This window comes from Podarcis bocagei, assembly GCF_964188305.1.
Source record: "Podarcis bocagei genome assembly, chromosome: 5".
In the NCBI taxonomy this organism is placed as follows: Eukaryota; Metazoa; Chordata; class Lepidosauria; order Squamata; family Lacertidae; genus Podarcis; species Podarcis bocagei.
In genome coordinates this window covers 95,378,501-95,400,505 of record NC_138129.1, presented here as the reverse complement: position 1 = coordinate 95,400,505, position 22,005 = coordinate 95,378,501, and the positions used below count along the sequence as shown (strand labels likewise).

General features: G+C 45.5%; 1 protein-coding gene across 3 annotated transcripts; it reads right to left on the bottom strand.

Moving 5' to 3' along the window:
* Window positions 1-73: 73 nt before the first annotated feature.
* STX6 (syntaxin 6) lies at window positions 74-21,581 on the bottom strand. 3 transcript variants are annotated; one of them, XM_081194518.1, is made up of 8 exons: window positions 21,434-21,581; window positions 18,174-18,343; window positions 17,533-17,627; window positions 17,053-17,115; window positions 15,968-16,090; window positions 14,070-14,176; window positions 12,757-12,855; window positions 74-678 (listed from the first exon to the last, which is right to left on the bottom strand). In XM_081194518.1, the coding sequence occupies exons 1-8, from the start codon at window positions 21,466-21,468 to the stop codon at window positions 543-545; spliced, it is 828 nt and encodes a 275-aa protein (XP_081050644.1). In that variant the 5' UTR covers window positions 21,469-21,581; the 3' UTR covers window positions 74-542. The 3 variants fall into 3 exon arrangements, with proteins under 3 accessions (XP_081050644.1, XP_081050645.1, XP_081050646.1); XM_081194519.1 differs by lacking the exon at window positions 74-678 and adding an exon at window positions 5,963-11,509 and having other exon boundaries at window positions 12,761-12,855; window positions 21,434-21,580; XM_081194520.1 differs by lacking the exon at window positions 74-678 and adding an exon at window positions 11,532-12,337 and having other exon boundaries at window positions 12,761-12,855; window positions 21,434-21,580.
* Between the last annotated feature and the right edge of the window lie 424 nt (window positions 21,582-22,005).

Below are 22,005 nucleotides of genomic sequence, written 5' to 3'. Positions count from 1 at the left end.
TCCTTTTTTATCCTCGCACCCCCTCTGTGGGGTAGGCTAGTCATAATGCTGCTTTGCGTTTCTTGACCTTTGGGTGTGTGGTTTTTTAAGCAGGGCTCCAGAAAGAAATGGCACCCACTATGGGAGCTCCAGTTGCACATTTCTACAGCCACTAAAGGTTTCTGAAGTTCAGATCAGCTCAATGGGAAGAACAGCTGAGTACAGGGAAGCCTCCAGAGCAGCTTTCAATCCAGGGTCTCCACCCAGCACCAGTGGCAAGCATCTTTGGGAAAAGGACCGAAGTCTACAGCAGGTGTGTGTTGCATCGCCATCTGTTGCACTATGCTGGGCTCATTGGAACTCACAGAGCCGCAAGAGGCGAGCATGGAGGAGACATGCTGCAAGCCACATGCCATGTTCCGCTGGTGTTTTGTCAGGCTGATGGACTTGGGGAAGACCAGAGCCCAGTCATATCCCCTACAACTTGCAGAAGAAAAACGCCTCTTGATGGCTTCTCTAGAAGCTCCCGCTTGGTGTGCCAGATGAACTCTGGGCTTAGCTGTTCAGTACAAACGGATCATTTCGAGCAGGTAAGCCATTGTCAAGGGAGTCGAAGATTTACAGTTTATTTCCTGGCTTTTCCTCGGAGGAGCTGAAGGTGGCGTTGCATGGTTCTTGTCCCTCCTTGCAATTGTAACCCTCAACAGACAAATGTCTTAAGTTAGACTGAGAGATATTGGCTGGCCCAAGGGGGAGTGGGATGTGAACCTAAATCTCGCCAGTCATAGATAATCCTCATCATTGCACTACACTGACTCATAAAAGGGGGGTGGACACCTATAGCTCTTGTGGCACAGTTTTATTAGTGAGGCCATCAGTTTTTGCTGTAACCACTTAGGGCTCATGCATATCTGTGCCTGAATATTGTTTTTTTTTTGTCCCAGTGCTTTCCCCTGCTTTTTACAAAGGGTAAAAAAAAACTGGCTTGGACACAAAAAGAAGTTTGGATGAGACCTTAATTGTGTATTGGATAACAAATGACTATTCCCACCACTGCAGGCTTTGCTAGGTCTCCCCTTTGTCTGACAAATGGCAATATTGCCCTTCGACTGAAACGTTAATTGTTCGCTGAAGCAGGCAAGAGATCGCCGAAGAAAGATGCTGCTGCCAGATGGACAGCCGGGCTTCCAGAAGCTTCTTTCCTGAAAAAGGACCATGAAGGCAGCCCAATATTAACCCCCCGTTTGCCTTTTCCTTAGGTTTTTGCTAACAGATGCTAGAAGCGTTTTGTTTGGACTGGGTGTTTTGGGTTACGATCTGAAAACCTGGCAGAGTGCTGTCTCACTACAGATCACACAGATGCACAGGTGCTATTCATTCATTTAATTTATGAATCGCTTCCCATGTGGAATCCTGAAGCAATTTGCAATATTAACACTAATAATGATGATGATGACATCATTAATATTATTGTTATTGGTTTTAGGGTTGCCATATTTTGAAGAGCAAAAAAGAGGCCACTTTGACGACTCTCATTTTAAATACCCCTACTATATATATGCTATAGAAGCTGTGATAAATTGCTGAGGGGGGCAGGAGAAGAGAAAAGTAATTCTTCAGCCACCAGTTATGTCCATGTCTCATCCAGAAAGTATAGCCAGAGACATTTTGGCAAATTTAAAAAATCCACCCGGGCAGAAAATTTCCCCCTGAAAAAGAGTACATGTCCTGGAAAAAGAGGACACATGGCAACCCTAGTTATATGCTGTCCATCTGAGTTGCCCCAGCCACTCTGGGCGGCTCCCAACAAAATATTAAAAACACAAGAAAACATCAACCATTAAAAACTCCCCTGAACAAATGTAAGCAGTTAAAACAATGGCATATAGGAAAACAATTTTTGGAAAACTACCAGTTGCATTGCAGTGATTCTTGCAAGAGTTCCACCCAAATCCAAGAAATGATTTGGCTCCTAATTCTTAGGTCTGAAAGGGACTTGACCTGAGAACCATGATTGTGTTCCAGTGACTCTTTAGTCCAGGGGTCAGCAAACTTTTTCAGCAGGGGGCCAGTCCACTGTCCCTCAGACCTTGTGGGGGGCCGGACTGTATTTTTTTTTGGGGGGGGGATGAATGAATTCCTATGCCCCACAAATAACCCAGAGATGCATTTTAAATAAAAGGACACATTCTACTCATGTAAAAACACGCTGATTCCCCGACCGTCCGCGGGCTGGATTTTGAAGGCGATTGGGCCGGATCCAGCCCCCGGGCCTTAGTTTGCCTACTCGTGCTTTAGTCAATGAATCCCCTGCCTGGACCCAGCAAGGCTCCTGGGAGTTGCACCTCCTGCTTCTGCAAAGCATTCCTATGCCAAAGGTACCCAAAGGCCAGCTGCTTTTCTCTGGAGGCAGCAGGGCCTTAAATTACTTATGGCAAGTGGGGGGGGGGGAGAGAAAAGGATTCACCTACAGTGGAACCCAGGGGTGAAACTAGGCTTTATTTCACGTGGGTCAAAGACCCAGTCTGACACACACACCCAATGCACATTTGCGCACGCACAGCCTCAATGGCACCCCCCGGGAGGCTTCGCCCAGGGCAAACAACCTTGGCTAGCCAGCCCGCCAGCCCACCCCCGTTACAGCACTGCTGGAACCAAACCTTACACTGAGACTCCGTCCTACCCATTTACATATGGCAAATCACCCTCTGCAAATGATCTCTCATGCGCACACACAATCCAGTGCACATGTGCATCCTTTAGAGCACATACGGCTTTGTGGCTATCAGCAGATTCAAGGGTGAGCACTTGACAGCTAAGGAGCAAATTTTGGGGAGTATGATCGTTTCGGCGGCAGCTGTGATTTAAAATGGAGCACAAGAGAATTTTGGCATCGTGCAGGGTGCTGCTGAAATTTGAGGCCTCAGTGGCCTCTACTTACTTGCAAAAGCAACCAAGCAAAGAGTGTCTAGGCAAAGAGGACATCACTGTTCATTTCTTAATGAGATGACCCATGGTTGTTCATTCTTCCTCTGCCGGTGGGTTATAATGACTGCCAGTCTTGCTGCCTTTCCAACATGGATGGAGGCCGTCCTTGGATTGGGAGGCAAATGGGCTCATCATCAGAGGTCTTTAAGATGTCTTTGGAGATATTTTTGTACTAACGATGTAAGGGTGAGGTACGAGCTTGTACCTGCCCCAACACCTACCCTCAGAGATACCCATTCTGCTGTTTCTGCATTATGATTCGAAACAGGTCAACCTAGAGCAGTGACGCATGCAGAGAGACAGTGGGCACTTCCTTCCCAAAATCAGTGAATCATTCTCAGAAATTCAGCCGGCCACCTCTTTTGGGATGGGTGTTTGGAACCTTTATAATTGATTGCAGCACGCTAGCAACAGAGTTCAAGAACTGCTACATGTGATTGGTTCTTTCCAAATTGGTCTGGACTCGCTTAATGGACAATTTCCACTTGCTTTGGCAGCCATGCGTGATCTCCGTGTCAGAATAAGCTCAAATGCCCCTCAGCGTTTGCCGTGCTGTAGGAGTACAGCCGCATGTCATACAGTGGTACCTCGGGTTACATACGCTTCAGGTTACATACGCTTCAGGTTACAGACTGCGCTAACCCAGAAATATTACCTTGGGTTATGAACTTTGCTTCAGGATGAGAACAGAAATTGCGTGACGGTGAGAGGCGGGAGGCCCCATTAGGTAAAGTGGTGCTTCAGGTTAAGAACAGTTTCAGGTAAAGAACGGACCTCCAGAACGAATTAGGTACTTAACCCGAGGTATCACTGTAAATGCTAAGAAGGAAAATTGCTGCAGCCCCAATAGGCTTGTGAAGCTTGCTTCCTTTGATATCTTCCAGCCCACAATGTATGCCTATAGTGGCAATGGGCAAGTCCTTTTAAAAGAAAATAATTTTTTCAAGTGTTCTGCTACGACTGCTCCCCGTTTTGTGTGCCAAGAGACTGCGTGTGTGCGTTTTTTAAAGCGGAGATAAACAGAACTGCCAGCATCCAAGAGAACAAAGATTGAAAAGTAATTTGCCCTAGATCTGTGACAATATAAAGAAAGGGAAAGAGCCCTATACACCACCTCAGGCTCCTGAAAGGAAAGGTGGGATACAGACTTGTAAATAAATGGAATAAAAAAATAAGTTCTGGGCAGAGGACGGCACTGTCATTTGGGATGAGCTTTTGCTAGCGAGACGAAAGGCTGCAAAAGATTTCTGTCCGTTTGCCCTGCCACCAGGCCGGGCGAGGGGATCAGGGCTGCTGCTCCCCCAGGAGCAAGAGACCCCCTGAATCCTCCCCACCGCCCTGCCCCACTGCCCTATTTCCCGCAGTGCATCACGTGGCTGGCACCCCACCAGAGGTGCTGCTCCCTCTTTCCTGGAAGGCTTCCTGCTTTTGCTGGCTTTTTCCACAGCCAGCCAGGGCTTGACAGCAGGGAAGGAAGGAGGGAGGGGAGCCTTGCTCCAATTGCCCATGGCTTCCATTGACACACAGCAGAGATCAGGAGGGCGCAGGAGCAAACAAGGCTCTGTGCCAAACAATTCTGGGCTGGCAGCCAAACCAAGAAGCCACCTGCCCGGTTCCAGCTTTGCCTCAGCTCTTCCAGCTGCCTCTCACCCCCCCCCCTTCTTTCCAGGGCTGCTCCTGCTCCCTGGATGAGTAACTTCAGCTTTTTTGTTCTCTGTTTGCCTTCAGAAGCGCATATTCCAATGCTAATGACTCCAGGGTGTCTGGACAGATTGCCTGGCTGGCTGTTCCCTGAAGAAGAGGAGGAGAAGGAGGAGGAGGGAAGAGCTCTCTCGGCTTCTTGTGGCGCTTTTCTTTGGAGGAAGGAGCCTGTGAACTAGAACAAAACAGCCTCCCACTCCTCTTCGTTTGAATGGCATCTTGCTTTTGTCTCCTGCCGCCCTGGAGAGCGGGTGGCTGTTTGCAACCGCCCTTTGAGGAAATTCTGGGGGATGCGAGGACAGGGCTGCCTCTTTCAGTTGTCCCTGAAGGGTGGGAAGGTTTGAGAGGCTCCCTCTTGGGTATATCCTTCCCTCTGATAGTGAACTCAGGTGGCTGAGGGCAAACAGGGATGGAGCCCAAGAAGGGAGGGTGCATAGGGCAAGCACAGGTGAGCACGGAGGTCTGCAGAAGTGTCACTTGGGGGGGGGAACGGGGAATGTGGGTGGCATTAGGAAAGATTCCCTGGATTTCCCTGGTTTATGCAATTATAGAATTTTAGTTAGAAGGACCACTGGGGTAATCTAGTCCAACCCACCGCAACGCAGGAATCTTTTGCCAACAGGGCTCAAGCTCATAACCCTGAGATTAGTCTCATGCTCTACCAGCTAAGCTATCCCAGATCATAGGCACCATATCCTAGGGACTGAGCTCCCTTCAGCAGCACCCCCTCCCAAATATTTACTCACAGCTTCTCCTCTCCTGCCCCAGCGGTAGTTCCAGCTCATTGGCCAACCACACTAGCCCTGCCTTACTTGAGAGACTTGGTTGTTAATCCGAAAGAGAGGCATACGTTTCTGTGGGTCTATTGCAGCTCTGTGGGTACTGTGTCCTTGGGTACACTTCTAATGCGTGCAGGGGAGGCAAATGGAAGGTGTCCTTAGGGGGCAAAGGCAACTACAAAAGCTGGTGGCTTCAAAATGACACGGGAAGGTGAACGCTGAAATGTACTACCTGCAAATGTTTGGATGTGACTCCTTCTGCCTAGCCATGGATGCTTTAGTTGAGATTCCTATATTGCAGAGTTGGACTAGACGTCTTTGAGGGTCCCTTCCAACTCTACAGTTCTATGCTTCCGTGAGTCTATGAAGCATAGGTATCAACAGGGCCAGTATGAATGTTTGACATCTGCCCTGTTAAGTGCTTAGATATGAGACAAAATGAATTAAAAAAATAAATAAATCTCAACAACTTTAAAACTGCCACCAGCTGAAACACAATTGAAAGTCTACAGGTGGTAAGTCAATCATCTTCTTTTAATACTGCGGCAAGATCTTTTAGATATACATATATATACAAACACACACATCACATGATTCCAACAGCAAGAACAGGAAACAGCAGGCGACGACATTTCAGGATTGCACTATTTAATTTAGCTGTAACTGCTAAACTCAGTCCCCCTGCCTGGATGTTTTCACCTGAGAATTTATACTACGGTCCTGTTATTATCTTGCCACCCACAGGTTTTCCTCACTGGAAATGTTGGCCACAGATTATCTTCACAGTGCATTTTAAAGGTTATCTGCAAATGTTCTTCCGTGTTTGAATTCCCTGCTAACCAGTTTCAGAGCCCGATACCCAAGCGATGCAGACAGGCAATCGTCAAAGATTATTTCTTTATATAGCACCATCTTTGGTGCTGAGAGCCCACCTTCAAACAGAAGAGACACACACACATATTCTTTTTTGATTTGTATCTTGCTGCAAGCAAAATGGCTGTTTCGCCCCCACCCCCTTTGTGGTTGGCTTCTCCCTTTTATAGCAGGCCCAAAGTAAGTTATTCAGTCCGAGCGGTAACAAAAGCTAGGTGCAAAAGCACATCCGTAAGCACCATGCCCAATTAAAATTTTCTACAGAATGGTTAAATGGAATGGTGCATGAATGCCCAAATACTCTACTCCCAGAAAACCTGCACAGGAAATAGATTAAAACACCACTTCTTAAAAACGTATAAATAGTGGACCTCCCTTCTTTAGAGAGAAAAAGGAAGATTTGAGCCCGCAACGCTAGGTAAGGCGGGTGGGGAGGAAGAAGAGTTCCTTTCTTTACAGCCTCCAAAGTCTGGAAGGCAGGAGTCTGGCCAAGACTATGGCTTACTTGAGGGCACCTCCAGGCTGAGGGCAAGTTCTGCACTGGAGACTTCCCAATTTGCTGCTCACGCTGTTGGCCATTGGTAACACCAGCTCCTGGGGAAATTTTGGAAGCTGCTAAAGCTGCACCTGCCGTACTTCCTCCTTTAGATGACCTCTGAAAATACACAACGCTTTTCCTCCATTGCAGCTCGTCATCCTCCTAAATGGCACAAGCTCCTTTAGTCTGTGCCGTTTTGCCTTTCCTATGCCATTCCCATGTAGGTGGAGCTGCACCCAGAGCCTGGCAGAGGGGCAGAATTCTCCTCTCCTCTTCTCCCTACACCCACCCCACCCATAACTGACTTCTGGTCCGTTTCCATTGACCAGTATAGGTTGAGCTCTGCTATCCTCCCCCCGCCCCATTTTTCAAGGCCTTGATGAAGTGGATTATAACAAAAAACAGCCGAAGGGAAAATAGCAATTTGACTTAAGCAGCATTCAACATGTTTCACCATGAAACACTGAGCGTTCTCCAGTATGGCTGTGAACATGTTTGCTCTGCAGCTATCAGGGAGGTGAGCCAAAGGAACCAACCCCCCCCCCCCAATACACCCCAACCTAAGTAGCAGCTGCTGCCCACTTGTAGTTTGCATATAGGGCTATGGCTGCTGGAGTGCCTGGATACATCTAAAATAAGTGAACAATGGAGCAGTGTTTTGGATGAGTAAAGATGACAGCGTCAGAAAAAGGGGGGGCGGGGAGGGACACCAAGGAGGCAGCTGTCTGTCCACGGCTGGCTTGTTGTCACACGCAGCCCGCTGGCTGTGCCCAAGCATGTCAGCAAAATCTGAGCGACTGAGTTGCTCGAACCACCTGGAATGTACCTGCTTGATAGGAACCAAGGCTTCAGGCGTTTCCAAACTGTGAAGAGCAGGAGTGCTTTTCCTGAACTAATCTTAAGACAATGAAAGGACATCTTTGCAGTGTCAGAGTGATCCAATCGCCCCCAGGGCAGACATAAAGGGGAGCCTGGTAGGCAGCAAGCAGGTCCAGAGGTTACGAGATCCAGACATTTTAAAATTCTCTCTCGGGCCCCAGTAACTCTTCTCCCCGGTCACATCTGGGTGGCTCAGTGCACTATTTGGACAATCAATGTCTCCCTTCTAAAGCATCCTCAGTTCAATTATCTTACAGGCTTCATCCCATCAGGAATATACTGTTATAAGTTCTCAATAAGGCACATACAAAACTGAGCAGGAAATTAAAAATAGCAGCTTCATGTGGAAGGGTTGGGTGGGTCAGTACTCTCTTGTCATCTGGGTGATCAACTTGTTGTATTCACGGTGCTGGAAACACCTGAAGCTTTTTCCTTCCTCGTGGTGGTGGTGGTAAGAGGCGCCGTTTTGCTTCTGAAAGCAATTTTCAAAAGACTTCTAACCTCATGTCTAAAATTAGTTGTTTCATGGAATGTAGTCCAAAACAAAAGCTTTGCTTGTTCTGAAGGGGCAGCCACCCCAGGGTTGTCCCCATATACAAAAGCCTCCTTTGTTACCGCCGTACTGAGGAGTCAGCCATTGAAAGGGGTGCATTCAGAGCTGCAGACTTTTGTTAGTTCAATACTTCGCCTCTTTGGTGAATATATATATATGTAGCTCAGGGAGCATTGCAGTATTAACGCTCTTATAAAAAAGGTGGCGTACAGGCAGTCCATTCAAAAGTTCAGAGCTTAAACTTAAAAGCTGTTTGCCGTAGAGTGTGGAAATATGTGAACGAGGCACAACTCTCACTCCTGAACCAGATTTTTATCTGAAGGCTCAAACTCTTATCTCCAACTGTTAAGTAAACGTTAAGTTTTGTGTTTTAGTGCCAAGAGAACTGTCAAGCTTCCAACCATTTGTTTATGGGTAAAATAAATAAAAGTAGGTTTTCTGCACCATGAGCACAATTGGGAGTAAGGTGCCTGGCCTCACCCTCATGGATGGAGAGGCTTGCTTATGAACTTTCTACCTTCAGGTAACCCCTCCGGGAGGGGCTGGAGCTCAACAGTAGAGCAGGTGCTTTGCATGCAGAAGGTCCCAGATTCAGTCTCTAAGAAGGGCAGCGAAAGGCCTTTCTCTGAAATACTGGGAAGCTGCTACCAGTGTGGTGTAGTGGTTAAGAGCGGTGGACTCGTAATCTGGTGAACTGGGTTTGATTCCCTCCTGCTCCACATGCAGCTGCTGGGTGCCCTTGGGCCAGTCACACTTCTCTGAAGTCTCTCAGCCCCACTCACCTCACAGAGTGTTTGTGGTGGGTGAGGAAGGGAAAAGGAGATTGTTAGCCGCTTTGAGACTCCTTCGGATAGCGATAAAGCGGGATATCAAATCCAAACTCTGCTCTTCTTCTTCAGTCAGTGTTTTTATTACTGAGCCAGGTAGCCCAATGATCTGACCAAGGCAGCTTGCTGTGTTCCTATAGACCTCTCCACATCTCCCAGGGAACCCCAGCACTTTGCAAAAGCTTCTAGGGCATGGGCTCAGGGCCTATGGGGCATCAGCTAGGCCTGCTCAACTTCCCTGCTGCTGGCATGAACTAGAAAAAGGCCCGAGCTCACTGCCGCTGCTCTGCTCTGGCTGTGCATTGCAGGGGATGGACGGACCTGGTAGTGCTTCTTTTGAGCTTGTCATCTGTTAATGATATTTTCCTGGAATAACACCCATAGGCTCTCAAGGAGCCTGCCTCTGCTTATCCATCCAGAGGAGGAAATGCTGGCTGTTTCAGCCACATACCCTCTTGGCGTATCTCACAGATCACAGTTTCTCTCCAGGGGAGTGTAAACTCCACTCACCAGAGGTTACTATTTCTGCTTCTCCTTTTATGCGATCACTCTTCTGGTTGAAAGGCTGTGGAGGCAGTGCTGTTTGGCTTTGCTGAGGTTTGACTCCTTCAACTTCTGATTCCCTCCCGAAATGTGTAAACAAGTCAGAACGGAAGGGAGTCCAGGGGTTCGGAGTCCAGGGGGAAAGGCCCAGAGCAAGGATGTATTGGCGGCGGCCGGGGGGGGGGGAGAGATGTGACTTGGGGCAGAAACTGCAGCTGCCTGGCTCCTTCACATGCCTGTCAACCAGCAGCTTCAGGAAGAGATGAAAAGGAGGGGGCCTAAACTGATCCCAGCTGTGCAAGCAGACTACACCCAGCAGGACATTGGGGGGGGGGGGAATCAAGGTTTCTGTCTTGAGTGAACCATGAGGGGGATGGAAACCACACACACCCTCAAAATCTGGTAGAATCATTGGGGAAACTATCGTCCAGTTTCCAGACATCCCCCATAAAAAGTCAGTTTAGCAAAGACATCATCATTGAAATTATTCACACATCAAAAGGTTTAAGAAAGAAAAAAGATGAAGAAGGAAAGAAATGCGTAACAGGACAGAATGAAGCCCTAACCGAGCAGAACCCATTTTTCTTCTCCTTTAACTGTTATTTAAATGTTAGATCTGCCAGTCAGTCATTAGAGGCAGCTGTTAATAAAAAGCAGCAGAAACAAAAAAGGAGCAGAACCCCTCCTGGTAAGTTGCTATTTTCAGAAGGCTTACTTTCAAAGCCAAAACTTTCTCTCACGCAAAAAAGGGCAAGATTTTAGCTACAGTACGCTTTAAAGCGTTTCCACTTTGCAGTGCACTAAAACTGAGTTTAAAGCTCTCAGAATTGGGAGTCGAGCTCTAGCTGCCTGGGGGTCAGACCCTGCAGTCTGGTTACAGTTCAAACTCCAACAGTAGGTTTGCTCAAGATTCATACTAACTTGCTAGAGCCAAGTCTGCCTCACTGAATGAAATGCAGAAATCAGCATCACCAACCCAGATTAGAGCAACAGGACTAGCAATGGCCCTGCTTTCAATATGTGCCAAGATTAATCTTAGGTTTATTTTCAACATTCAGGGCCCACCGTTTTCGCACACGTGTATCTGCCTTGCATGATTTTTTTGTTTTAAAGGCTCAGGTGTGTACTTTTTTGTAATTCAGCATTTCAACAGTGTGGCACACAGCTCTTTACACATGGCAGTTAACTGTGAACTCCTGTTCCAGGGGAGAAACGGAAAATGCCTGTAGTGTGAATTTAGTCCCTGCATTTACTGCCCCTTTTCTCCTACTGAGGACCCACACTTATTTCCAGGGCAGTGCTGTGTAGCTGGCCCATGAAGGAATGCTTTCCTGCAAAACAGGTCTCTCTGTGAGTGCACATGCTGGTTTAACATTGCCAAGAATTCTGTTTTGACAAGCGGAAGAAAGGAGTCTGGAGTGCTTCCTGGAAAAGGTTCATACCTGCGGCAGGATGGAGATGGGGCCAGATATTGGTTTCTTCCATGCTGAACCACCTCTCTTACAGAGGAGTACAGAAAAACAGCAATGTCCAAAAGCTTCGCTTCCAGTGACAGCAGAGTTTGGGCATTTGTTAGTCTTCCATTTTTGCACCTCAAGAAAGTTGACGCGGATAGGCAGAAGAACCATGAGAGAGCGAGTGAGTCATGTCACCAGTGTTCCATTCACAGAAGAGTATCCTTTTTCTATGATGGGAATTCTCTCTGGGCAGAAAGAGTTATCTGATTATTTCATCAAGAAGGAAGCTAGGAAAAGTATCGACGTGCCAGTCCATCACAGCACAAGAAACAGAATAAGCACCACCAGCAGGATAGCGAAGAGAATGATAATTGCACACCACTGTCGCCGATCTGCAATAGAACACATACGGATTAGTTCTCTGCTGCCATGAAAGAAGCTTTCCATGTGCTACAGTGCTAGGAGCCTAACTGAGGCGAGAAAAGCCAGCAGCAAGAGAAGACATGGTGTTGTTATATGTCTTTTTAAAGAAACGGCTGTATTTGGAACAGTTCGATCAGATGTCAGGAGAATTCATGTAACAAACGATAGGCTCCTTGGCAGGCAAACTCCTTGATTCACAATGCATTCCCTCCTTCTCTCTGGTGCTGGTCCATAATCCCTTTCCAAGACTAAGATCCCAGAAGGGCCTGGCATATGGCAGCTGAGCTGCTGCTCTTAGTATCCCTCAAGAAGAGGAACAAATAGAGAAGTTTGGAAATGTGTGCAGTAAGAATTTCAAGAAGCTGTGTTCATATTGTGCCTACAGGTGCAGCTGGAAAAGCAATTCCCCAAAGTAAATGCACATAAACAGAGCTGCATCTAGTTTCTAAAACTTGCAGCAGGAAAAGCAGGACACAATTTTACTTCACACTCTGGGAATCAGGTAGCAGCTGGAAACCTCAAACCATTCAAATATCTCTGAAGTTTAGTTATTGAATATGCAACCACTGTAAAACACACAAAATAGAAATGATATAAAGGATTGTGAAGCTCCTTAGCGGTAGACACACAAGTCAAACTACCTGAGCACAGGTTTCTTTTTTTCTGTTTTTTTTTCAAGCACAGGTTTCTAAAGCCTTTTCTCTTCAGTCTCCAGCTAAAGACACTCAGGGATAGCGAACAGTTGGCATTTCACAAGATTGTGAATGAAGAGTATGTCTATCATGTTGCATGCGTCCCTGGAAACAAACAATTACTCTGCATCATATACACTAAAATGGATTTGATATAGCACCTGCTTTCTTCTAAATGCAGTGCTATGCTGCTGTTTTTAATGTATTTTTAATCTTTTGTTGGAAGCCGCCCAGAGTGGCTGGGGAAGGAAGGAAGGAAGGAAGGAAGGAAGGAAGGAAGGAAGGAAGGAAGAATTATGTTTCCAGAGTAGCTCAGGCCTATACCAGCTACTTTAGAATTCCAACCATTACAGGTCTGGGACAAGCAGTCTGCTTGGATGGCACCAGCAGAAGAAACAAGGTCTGGCACTTACCTGTATCAGCTTAAAACGATTCTTGCTCATGAGTGGTGATGTCCTAGTTGAGCCCCCTGCAATAACAGACGACTTAACATTTTAACATCAGCCATTTCCACTTCAGGCTACTTACCACTGGTCATATGGGACACTTTTGCAAGTTTCTTCATAACGTTATCTAGTCGTGTCTGAGTGCTGTCCAGCTCATGAGAAAAGTCATCCAACATGCTAGAACCACAAGAAGAGAGCAGGGTACCTCAGACTAAGCTTTTAATTTAGCGTAGAAGAGTTTGTTACAAAAATCTGGCAACTACATGGGGAAATAGTTATAAGGTGGGAGCCACCAAGGTTTTTTGTTTTGTTTTGTCTTTAACGTAGTTGCAGAAGACCCAAACAACTTGGGACCCAAATAACTGGAGGAATGCCCATTCCCAACCTGCCCATGCTCCAGTATCTTCCGCGGAGGCTCATCTCCACATGCCTCCTCCCCAAACATAGTTGAGTCTCTCTGACTGTTCATTCTACACTTCACTATTATAATCAAAAGCTTAGGTTAAAGGTGAAACACAAGCCAAGGTGACATTGCCTTCCAAGGTTTAGCATATAATACTGCAGGTCGAACAGAAGAAATATACAGTGGTGCCTCGCAAGACGAAAAGAATCCGTTCTGTGATTCTCTTCGTCTAGCGGTTTTTTTGTCTTGCGAAGCAAGCCCATTGACGAATTAGAGGATTGGCGCTATTAGCGGCTTATCGGATCAGCTGATAAGCGGCTTAGCAGCTTAGAAAAAGGGGGGGGGAAGGAAAAAAACCCCGCAGGAACTCACAAGACATTTTCGTCTTGCGAAGCAAGCCCATAGGATATTCGTTTTGCGAAGCACCTCCAAAATGGAAAACTCTATCGTCTAGCGAGTTTTCCGTCTTGCGAGGCATTTGTCTTGCGGGGCACCACTGTATCTTATGTCCTGCTACCTGCCACATAACAGAAAAATAAACAGGACTGAGAAAGTCAATATTCTTGATAAATGCCAGACAATCTGGTGGATCTTGGCCTAGAATATTTTGGAGGGCTGAATTCAACTAATTTGAGTCATGCTAGCAGAAACCCACGCAAGGACTTCCACTTGGCAAAACGGGGATTCTTCCTCCCAGCCCGCCGCACACACCCCAAACTTGTTTGGGGCTGGATGTCAGGAGAAACAACACCCCCTCTCACTGAACAGGACATGAGGGGAGGAGAGAAAAGATTGTTCTGTTTGGCAAGCTGAAATGCTTGGACTGACGGAATAATTGCCATAGCACTACACTGAATTCGTCACATTGCTTTTGGTGCTGGCTGAGTACTGTACTTAAAAAAGCCCTGGGGGATGCGACCAAAAGCTCATCTCATCTAGTGCTTTGTTCTTCACAGTGGCTAGCAACATATTATATTCAAATACTCACACTGCTTGTTCATCTAGCTCTCCTCCAATACGCTGGGACATATTCTTTAATACACCAATGCTGCCAGAGACCAGCTCCAACTGTTCATCCTGCTGTTCGATGATTAACTGGTACCCAGAAAGGAGGAGGGGATTTATGTAGTTAAAACTCATGATATGCAACTGCAATTGGCAGCCTAAAGTGCTAATAGCACCTCCCTACACATCCAATCTTAATTTCTTGAGCATCTAGAGAAGCCTTCCAGGTGGAGTACAGCTCCCATCAGCCCCAGACAGGATAGACAACAGTCGGGGGTAATGAGATGTAGTCCTAAATTTCCGAAGGCTGGGAAAGGCTGCTCTAAGAACTAACATTAAGGGCTGTAGGTAAAGGTAAAGGGACCCCTGACCATTAGGTCCAGTCGTGACCGACTCTGGGGTTGCGACGCTCATCTCGCTTTATTGGCCGAGGGAGCCGGCGTACAGCTTCCGGGTCATGTGGCCAGCATGACTAAGCCACTTCTGGCAAACCAGAGCAGCGCATGGAAACGCTGTTTACCTTCCCGCCGGAGCGGTACCTATTTATCTACTTGCACTTTGATGCGCTTTCGAACTGCTAGGTTGGCAGGAGCAGGGACCGAGCAACGGGAGCTCACCCCATCGCGGGGATTCGAACCGCCGACCTTCTGATCGGCAAGCCCTAGGCTCTGTGGTTTAACCCACAGAGCCACCCACGTCCCTTATTAAGGGCTCTAAGGACTACCTTTAAAGAAAAAGTACAGAACTTCCAGCCAGAAAGTCTGCTCCCAGTTTCATGTCCCAAACTCCCTTTCCAGAACGTCTCCCTTTCTGAAAGCTACTGATACCTCAATATTAAACTATGCATGCTCAGAGGAAGACTGGATTCCTTTGTTTGCATTTGAGCATCGTCTGCTTTGACTCTCAGTAATATGTGGACACGGGTGGCGCTGTGGTCTAAACCACTGAGCCTCTTGGGCTTGCTGATCAAAATGTTGGCGGTTTGAATCCCTGTGACAGGGTGAGCTCCCATTGCTTGGTCCCAGCTCCTACCAACCTAGCAGTTCAAAAGCAACCCCCAAAGTGCAAGTATATAAATAGGTACCGCTCCGGCGGGAAGGTAAACAGTGTTTCCATGTGCTGCTCTGGTTTCGCCAGAAGCGGCTTAGTTGTGCTGGCCCCATGACCTGGAAAAACTGTCTGCGGACAAACGCCTGCTCCCTCGGCCTGTAAAGTGAGATGAGCGCCACAACCCGAGTTGTCTGCGACTGGACATAATTGTCAGGTGTCCTTTACCTTTTAAAATGTGTTTATTTGAACTGGGTGTAAATTACCAGTGTTTTTCAGGAAGGTGTATAATAACTCTGCTGTAAGCTTGGTCTTTAGCAATGTTATTAATTTTATTCTATTTTGTTAAATTTGTGTACCATCCTTCTCCTGAAGATCGCAAGGCGTTTCATAACATAAAAATACAAAATGAGAACATAAAATAGATAACAAAACAAAAGCAACCCAACAACCCCACCCACCACAGTAATCTAACTTAGAGGCTGCCAGAGCACAGACAACAAAACAGATGGAAGAGGTTAGTGGTCACTTTTTATTCAGTGTCACCCCATGTATCCATCTCCTAAAGGACTGCAGGAGTTTCCCTCTGTCACCTACTTTCCTCTACTCCTTCCCTCTTCATCCCGGTTCCTTAACTGAGCTATGAAAAGTTGTGCCTGTGTGTCCTAGAGAACACATCAGTCCTGAGGCCAAAGGTTCTCTGGAAATCCTCCAACGTCAGTGGCTGTCTGTCTCTGATTGCTTGCACGCATGCACGCATGCATGCACGCACGCACACACACACACATGCAAAGGCATCTATCTAGACGAAGCTGTCCATAGGAAACATTCTACCTGTTGCTGTGCTTGCTGCTCCTCAATGAAGTGGGAATTTACCGACTGCATTTCGCGATCCAAGCGGCCGTACTTGTCAGCCCCAGAACTCCAGCCATGAGTCCCACTTTCTCCCAGAAGGACCTGCACATCAGTGAACAAAGGGAAAACAGGTGAGCCGTTTCTGCGTATAAAGAAAAAATCTCACAACTCAGTCAGATCACAACACATTCCCAGAACCAGACTTTTTAAAAAGGGTCAAGCAACGTGGCAACGTGTCTGGGCATTTCTCTTTTGAATGTTGTGCACCTGACATGCTGTTCTTCTTTCACTGTCTTTTGATTTTCAAACAGATTGCTATGAAAGCTGACTTTTCCTACGTTAAGAAGAACAGCAGGTAAAGCCACAACTGCAAAGGAACAACCAGTAGCCTTAAAATGTGCTCCTAATTATTCAATGGCAAGTGTGGCCTTGTGGTCGGTGCCCTACTAGGACAAGCTCCACAGGGGAGCTCCCAACAGAAGATGTGATTAAAATTTCCTGCCACAGCAGAATTTCACGTGACGCTTTGAAGTCTTCTGTTTGTTTGTTTTAAATTCTGAGGAGAGGAAGGGGGCTTCAATCCACCACCATCATGGCCAGTAAGTGCAAGAGAGACTCTGGGGACTGACTTACCATCACCTTGCCCCCTCTGTGGCAGAGGAGAAAGGAGAATAAGCTGTCCCAGACCCGCTCCTATCTATCCTACAAAATACAAAACTATGGCCATTTCTGGGAAGCAAGAGTTACAATTATCTGTAGGCAACTGCTGCATTTGCTTCATTGGGGAAGATTGAAATAAGGAAAACAAACTCCTCCTTCCCACACATGTGTGAACAAATTTTGGTAGTTCAAACAGGCAGGAGAAAAGAAAATGTTCTCCTATTTTTGGCAGGCTCGTTGCACCTTTCTGAGCAAGGATGTAAGTCACGCTCTGAAACATGGGGCTTCTTTATGAAGCATCATCAATGCACAATCTTTAAATGCTCATACCTAATACAAATGGACCAGCCATATCTCACAAATTCTGCGATCAAGTCCGAAGGCAATCTAGCAGCAATACTGACCTGCCTGTTTTTCCTTTCAGCCAGTGCTTGAACAGAAGTGTTTGACATTTGATCCTTCATATCCTGTTTAGTAAAGAAATAAAGAATAAGAATTTTATTCTGATGTTAGCATAAGTTAGACATGCTAACTTTTAAAATAAAGATGCTCTATTGTATACTGGGCAGTGGTTTTTTTTTTTTACAAAACAAAAACAAACAAACAAAAAGGCATCTACCCACAATAACAGCTGTTAAGAGCTTCTCAATGCCTGGATATTTATTTTAAAGTATAACATTTTATTAGTACAAGTCTGTTTGTAATGTTAGCTAACATTAGAAGATGAAAGCTACAATCCTAAATACAATTGGACCGTCTTATGAGAAGGATTGCTCTGTAAGTGGCCCTTATGACCTGCCTTGCCCCAACCAAGCGTACTAAACACTTTTAAGACCCAAAAAGCTGTGATTTCTCCTCAGACTTAGGAAAGCCAAACACCTTACCCTGACCACCTGTCGTGTGCTTGTGATGAAGGCTTTTCTTACTCCTAGCTCTGTTGCATCAAGGTTGAATTTTCGGGGGTTTGCTTCAACAATGCGTTGGGAATAGTCAGTAAAGGAAACTATATTTGAAATACAGTTCCTACATAACATATAGCCATTCTTAATGCGGCCTTTGAAAATCAATTACTTTTTCTACACAAAGAAAAAAAAAGGAGGAATGCATTCTAGAAACATTTTTCAGGATATGTGCTGAGCGTATATGTCATCTTTTAACAACAGATTCGGTTTTTTGATAAAAGAAAATTATATTCTTGTACACCCCTCGGAGGGCCTTTGGACTGAAAAACTTTTACTTAATATACTCAGAATTAAAATTTGAACAATTTTGATGCCATTTGAGTAGATATTATAGCTAATAAAGGATTTTGCCTCTAATAATGCTTTCTTATCTTAAATGATAGCATATGGGAGAACAAACATGAACGCACACTGTAAAGAATAATTTGTGGTGTGAGAAGAATTAAGTTTCTGGTTTCAGCAAAACTTGCTTATTTGTTGAACTGAGTAACTTTGTGCCAAAATCATCTGGGTAAGTACAATGTAGGTTTCTGTATTTATACATCTGAAAACCCAAAGGATATTAATAGTTTCATCTAAGTCTTCAAGATCCCACTCAATGCTCCTTAGGTTGTTCCTCAGTTCATTAGTGGTCCAGTCTATTTCTTCTCTTGTAGCGGTGGATGGATCTTGCAGGAGTTCTGTCCATCTCTGGAACAGCCCCTGTGCAGTATTCACCGCCTTCTGAACTTCCCTGGAAGTGAAGGAAAAATGAACTAAATAGAACATTAAAATTTGCTTGGTGGCCTCATAATTATTTATATACAGACGTCAACTTACAACTGCTGATCATCTGCGCTTATAGAACAATGTTCTTATTTGCCTATATTAAAATACAAATCATTTGATGCCTCCCCTTGAAAATACTGGTGTATGTATGCAACAAATATGAGCCAGGTCATATACTACCTCCCCAGCCTGATGTTTCTCACATGCAAGAGAAATCTGTGTGCATATCTACAGAAGATTTTCTACAGAAGATAATTGTGGTTGCAGGTCCAAATTGTGAATTTTTTTGCAACAGCTATGGGAAGACAGCAAGATAGGGTAGCTGAACCTTTATGACTATCAAAGGCTACCTTTCTATGTGCAGTGGAGAGATACCTTCCCACCTCTATACTATGCAAAGCAATAGATGTGCAGTGTACAAATCAGCAATGTAAGCATTAGGAAAATAAATCACTGACCTGGATGACTTAACTTGTTTCTGGGTCTTTAGCATGCTTTTCACTAACATACTTTCTGAAGAATTTTCTGGTCAGCTTACCATTATAGTCAACGTTTAGACTATTCAATACAGCTCAGAGATATCAATGCTCTCTCCTCAATTAGAAGAGAAACATTACAAACGTCACTTTACAACGTCCTTTCTTGAATCCTTAATTTTCAGAAAATGGTAAAAGCCAAACATATTTCACCTCTAGTTAGCTATCAATTCTAGTCCCTGTTAATCCAGTTCTCTATATTTGGAAATGCTCTTCCTACATGGCTCCCAGTATAGAACTTGTGCACTGTTCTTGCCTCTTTGCTCATGCTAGACAAGCTTTCAAAGTGGATTTAAGAGGTGTACTTGAAAGGAAATTCATTCTGACCTAAACTTTCAACCATCACCTACAGGAGTCAAATGCACCAATATCCAGCAAGTTGAAATTATTTATTTAAATCCTGCTCTTCTTCCCAAAGGATCCCAGGGTGACAAACAGATACACAAAAAAACAAAGAAACAAAAAAACACTCTAAAGCAGTTAAAACATTCTAACAACAATTACAATTAAAAACATCTAAAAGCAATTAGTTGAAAGGCAGGGTTAGGGTTAGGGTGAGTGAGGGGTTGAGGACTTTCATTTCAGGTAACATGTCAATGACACTTCAGATCTAACTGTGGACAAACTATGTTGGAAAGATTCACAATTGCTAAACAATGCTAATTTCCATGTTTAACTTTCTAGAACAACATTTTCACTAAATAGGGAGTTTGCCATTCATGAACTTATCCTCATCCTTCTGCCACAAACAATTGTGTGTCCCTCCATTTTCCTACAAATTTAACAAACATCTCTAGGCAATCATTAGCTTGTCAAGTTATGTTCAATTGAAACAGACTTTCGATTCTGTCCTTAAAACCCCTGAATGTCAAGCTTTCAAAGAATGCATAACCTTGTCATTATAATTTGCTTTGTAGAGTCATCTTTTCAACTTATATCCATCTTTCACACAGCTAGTTCTGAAGAAGGAAAAATATGCTTGCTGGAAACTCGGGGAACCCAGATGCTAATGTGTGAGACTCTTGTGACCATCAAATCCATATTCTAATGAGAGGCTGAGAATTAAGATCATCATGAAAAACTTTAATCTCCTTCATTGAACATGATGATCTTTCAAAAAACGTGATGGACACGAAAAATGACAGAGTATCAGCAACCCTGTTTCAGTCTTTAGTCTCATAAATGCCCATGGGTCAGCAAAATGCTCATAAAATGATGGGTGCATTCCTGAGGGCTATAACCAAAAGGCTATGAATGAACGCACAATGGGAGGGGGAAAATGGGAGCAAATGCAGTACTAAAAAATGTGCCATTTCCACAGTGCTGTCCATGTCCCCCTCAGGACCCAGACCCGGGCAACCCTTCCTGAACCAAGGCAGGCAGCAAACCATCAGGAAGAGGGTCATTATTATTATTATTATTATTATTACTACTAGTAGTATTACCATTATCATTATTATCACTGTCATTACTGCTATCATTATCTGTTAAATCTATCAGTCCCGAGGCAACATACATCCAAGCCCAGCACCCTGTCCTCACAGCACAGTTAAGAGCCCTGCTCCATCAGGCCACCAATTAGGGTTGCCATATGTCCTCTTTCTTTCCTGGGTATGTAAAATATTGTCAAAGGGATCCGTGGTTAAAGTAGAAGTCGGCAAATGCGTCCTCTTTTTTGCCCCTCGAAATATGGCAGCCCAGTCATTAGTAGCAGCGTGACTATTGTTGTTGTGAAATAATAACAGTAATAACAACTATTGTTGTTAATACAATGCTTATTCTTATTACTGCTGTTGTTAAATAATATTTTTGTTTATATACTGAAGCTTATTATTACTGTTGTTAAATAACAATTGTTTTGTTTATATAACGATGCAAACTATGAGTGCTGCAGTCAAATAATAGTTTTTGTTTATATACTGCTGCTTATTATTACTGCTGTTGTCAAATAATAGTTTTTGTTTATATACTGCTGCTTATTATTACTGCTGTTGTTAAATAATTGTTTTTGTTTATATACTGCTGCTTATTATTATTACTGCTGTTGTTAAATAATTGTTTTGTTTATATAATGATGCTTCTTATTACTGTTGTCAAATAATAATTATTTTGGTTATATAATGATGCTTCTTATTACTGCTGCTGTTGTCAAATAATAATTGTTTTTGTTTATATAATGATGCTTATTATTATTATTACTGCTGCTGCTGTTAAATAATAATAATAATAATTGTAGTAGTAGTAGTAGCAGCTAATATAACGATGCTTATTGATGAATTAATTATTATCATTTATCAGTTAAATCTGTCCGCCCCTCGCAGCTGCCCCATCGCGGGGAGGAGAGCGGCAGGATCCGACCGCGAGAGCGCCGCTCTCCACGTCTCCGCGCCGCCTCCGGCCCTGGTTCCTCGTGTGGGCCGCGGAGTCCCCGGGAGCCTCCCGGGCGCAGGCCGACCACCCGGGGAGAGCGAGGCCTCGAGGAGCGAGAGAGAGGCCTGCCCTCCTCGGCGCCCACTCACCCTTTCACCACGAAGAAGGGGTCCTCCATGGACATGGCTCCGCTCGCAGCGGCCCGCCCCGTCCGTCCCGCGCCTCGGCCAGGCCAGCCCGCCGGGTCCCTCAGGCGGCGGCGGAGGCGGCTGCTGAGGGTCGGCGCCGCCGCTGCTTCTCCCCTCAGAGGCAGCCTCTGCCCCTCCCCCACCGCCTCCCTTCTTTCCCGCCCAACAGCCGCCAGCCCGCTCGGCTATAGGCTCCCTCTGCTCACGTGACTCCCCGCCCTCTCTTTCCCCAAGCACGGGGAGGGAAGGGAAGGTTCCCCATTGGAGGAAGGAAGGCGGAGGCCTCCAGTCACGTGAAGCGGGAGCCGAAGGAAGGCGCGCCCCTTTCTGAAACGGGCGGGGCGAAGGCGAGGGAGGGAGGAGGGAGGTGAGGGGCGGGGCTTGTGGTCCTCGGTGCCTCGGCCAGAGCATCCTTTGCAAAGCAGTAGGTCCCCGTGAACCTGCTTCTTGTTGTTTAGTCGTTTAGTCGTGTCCGCCTCTTCGTGACCCCCTGGACCAGAGCACGCCAGGCCCTCCTGTCTTCCACTGCCTCC

What these genes read in the sequence shown, in the direction of transcription:
- STX6 (XM_081194518.1), bottom strand. Translation starts at nt 21,468, where the DNA reads ATGTCCATGGAGGACCCCTTCTTCGTGGTGAAAGG. An exon ending in CCCTTCTTCGTGGTGAAAGG is followed by an intron (nt 18,344 to 21,433) that starts GTGAGTGGGCGC and finishes CTTCACTTCCAG; the next exon opens with GGAAGTTCAGAAGGCGGTGA. An exon ending in AGACTTAGATGAAACTATTA is followed by an intron (nt 17,628 to 18,173) that starts ATATCCTTTGGG and finishes ACTATTCCCAAC; the next exon opens with GCATTGTTGAAGCAAACCCC.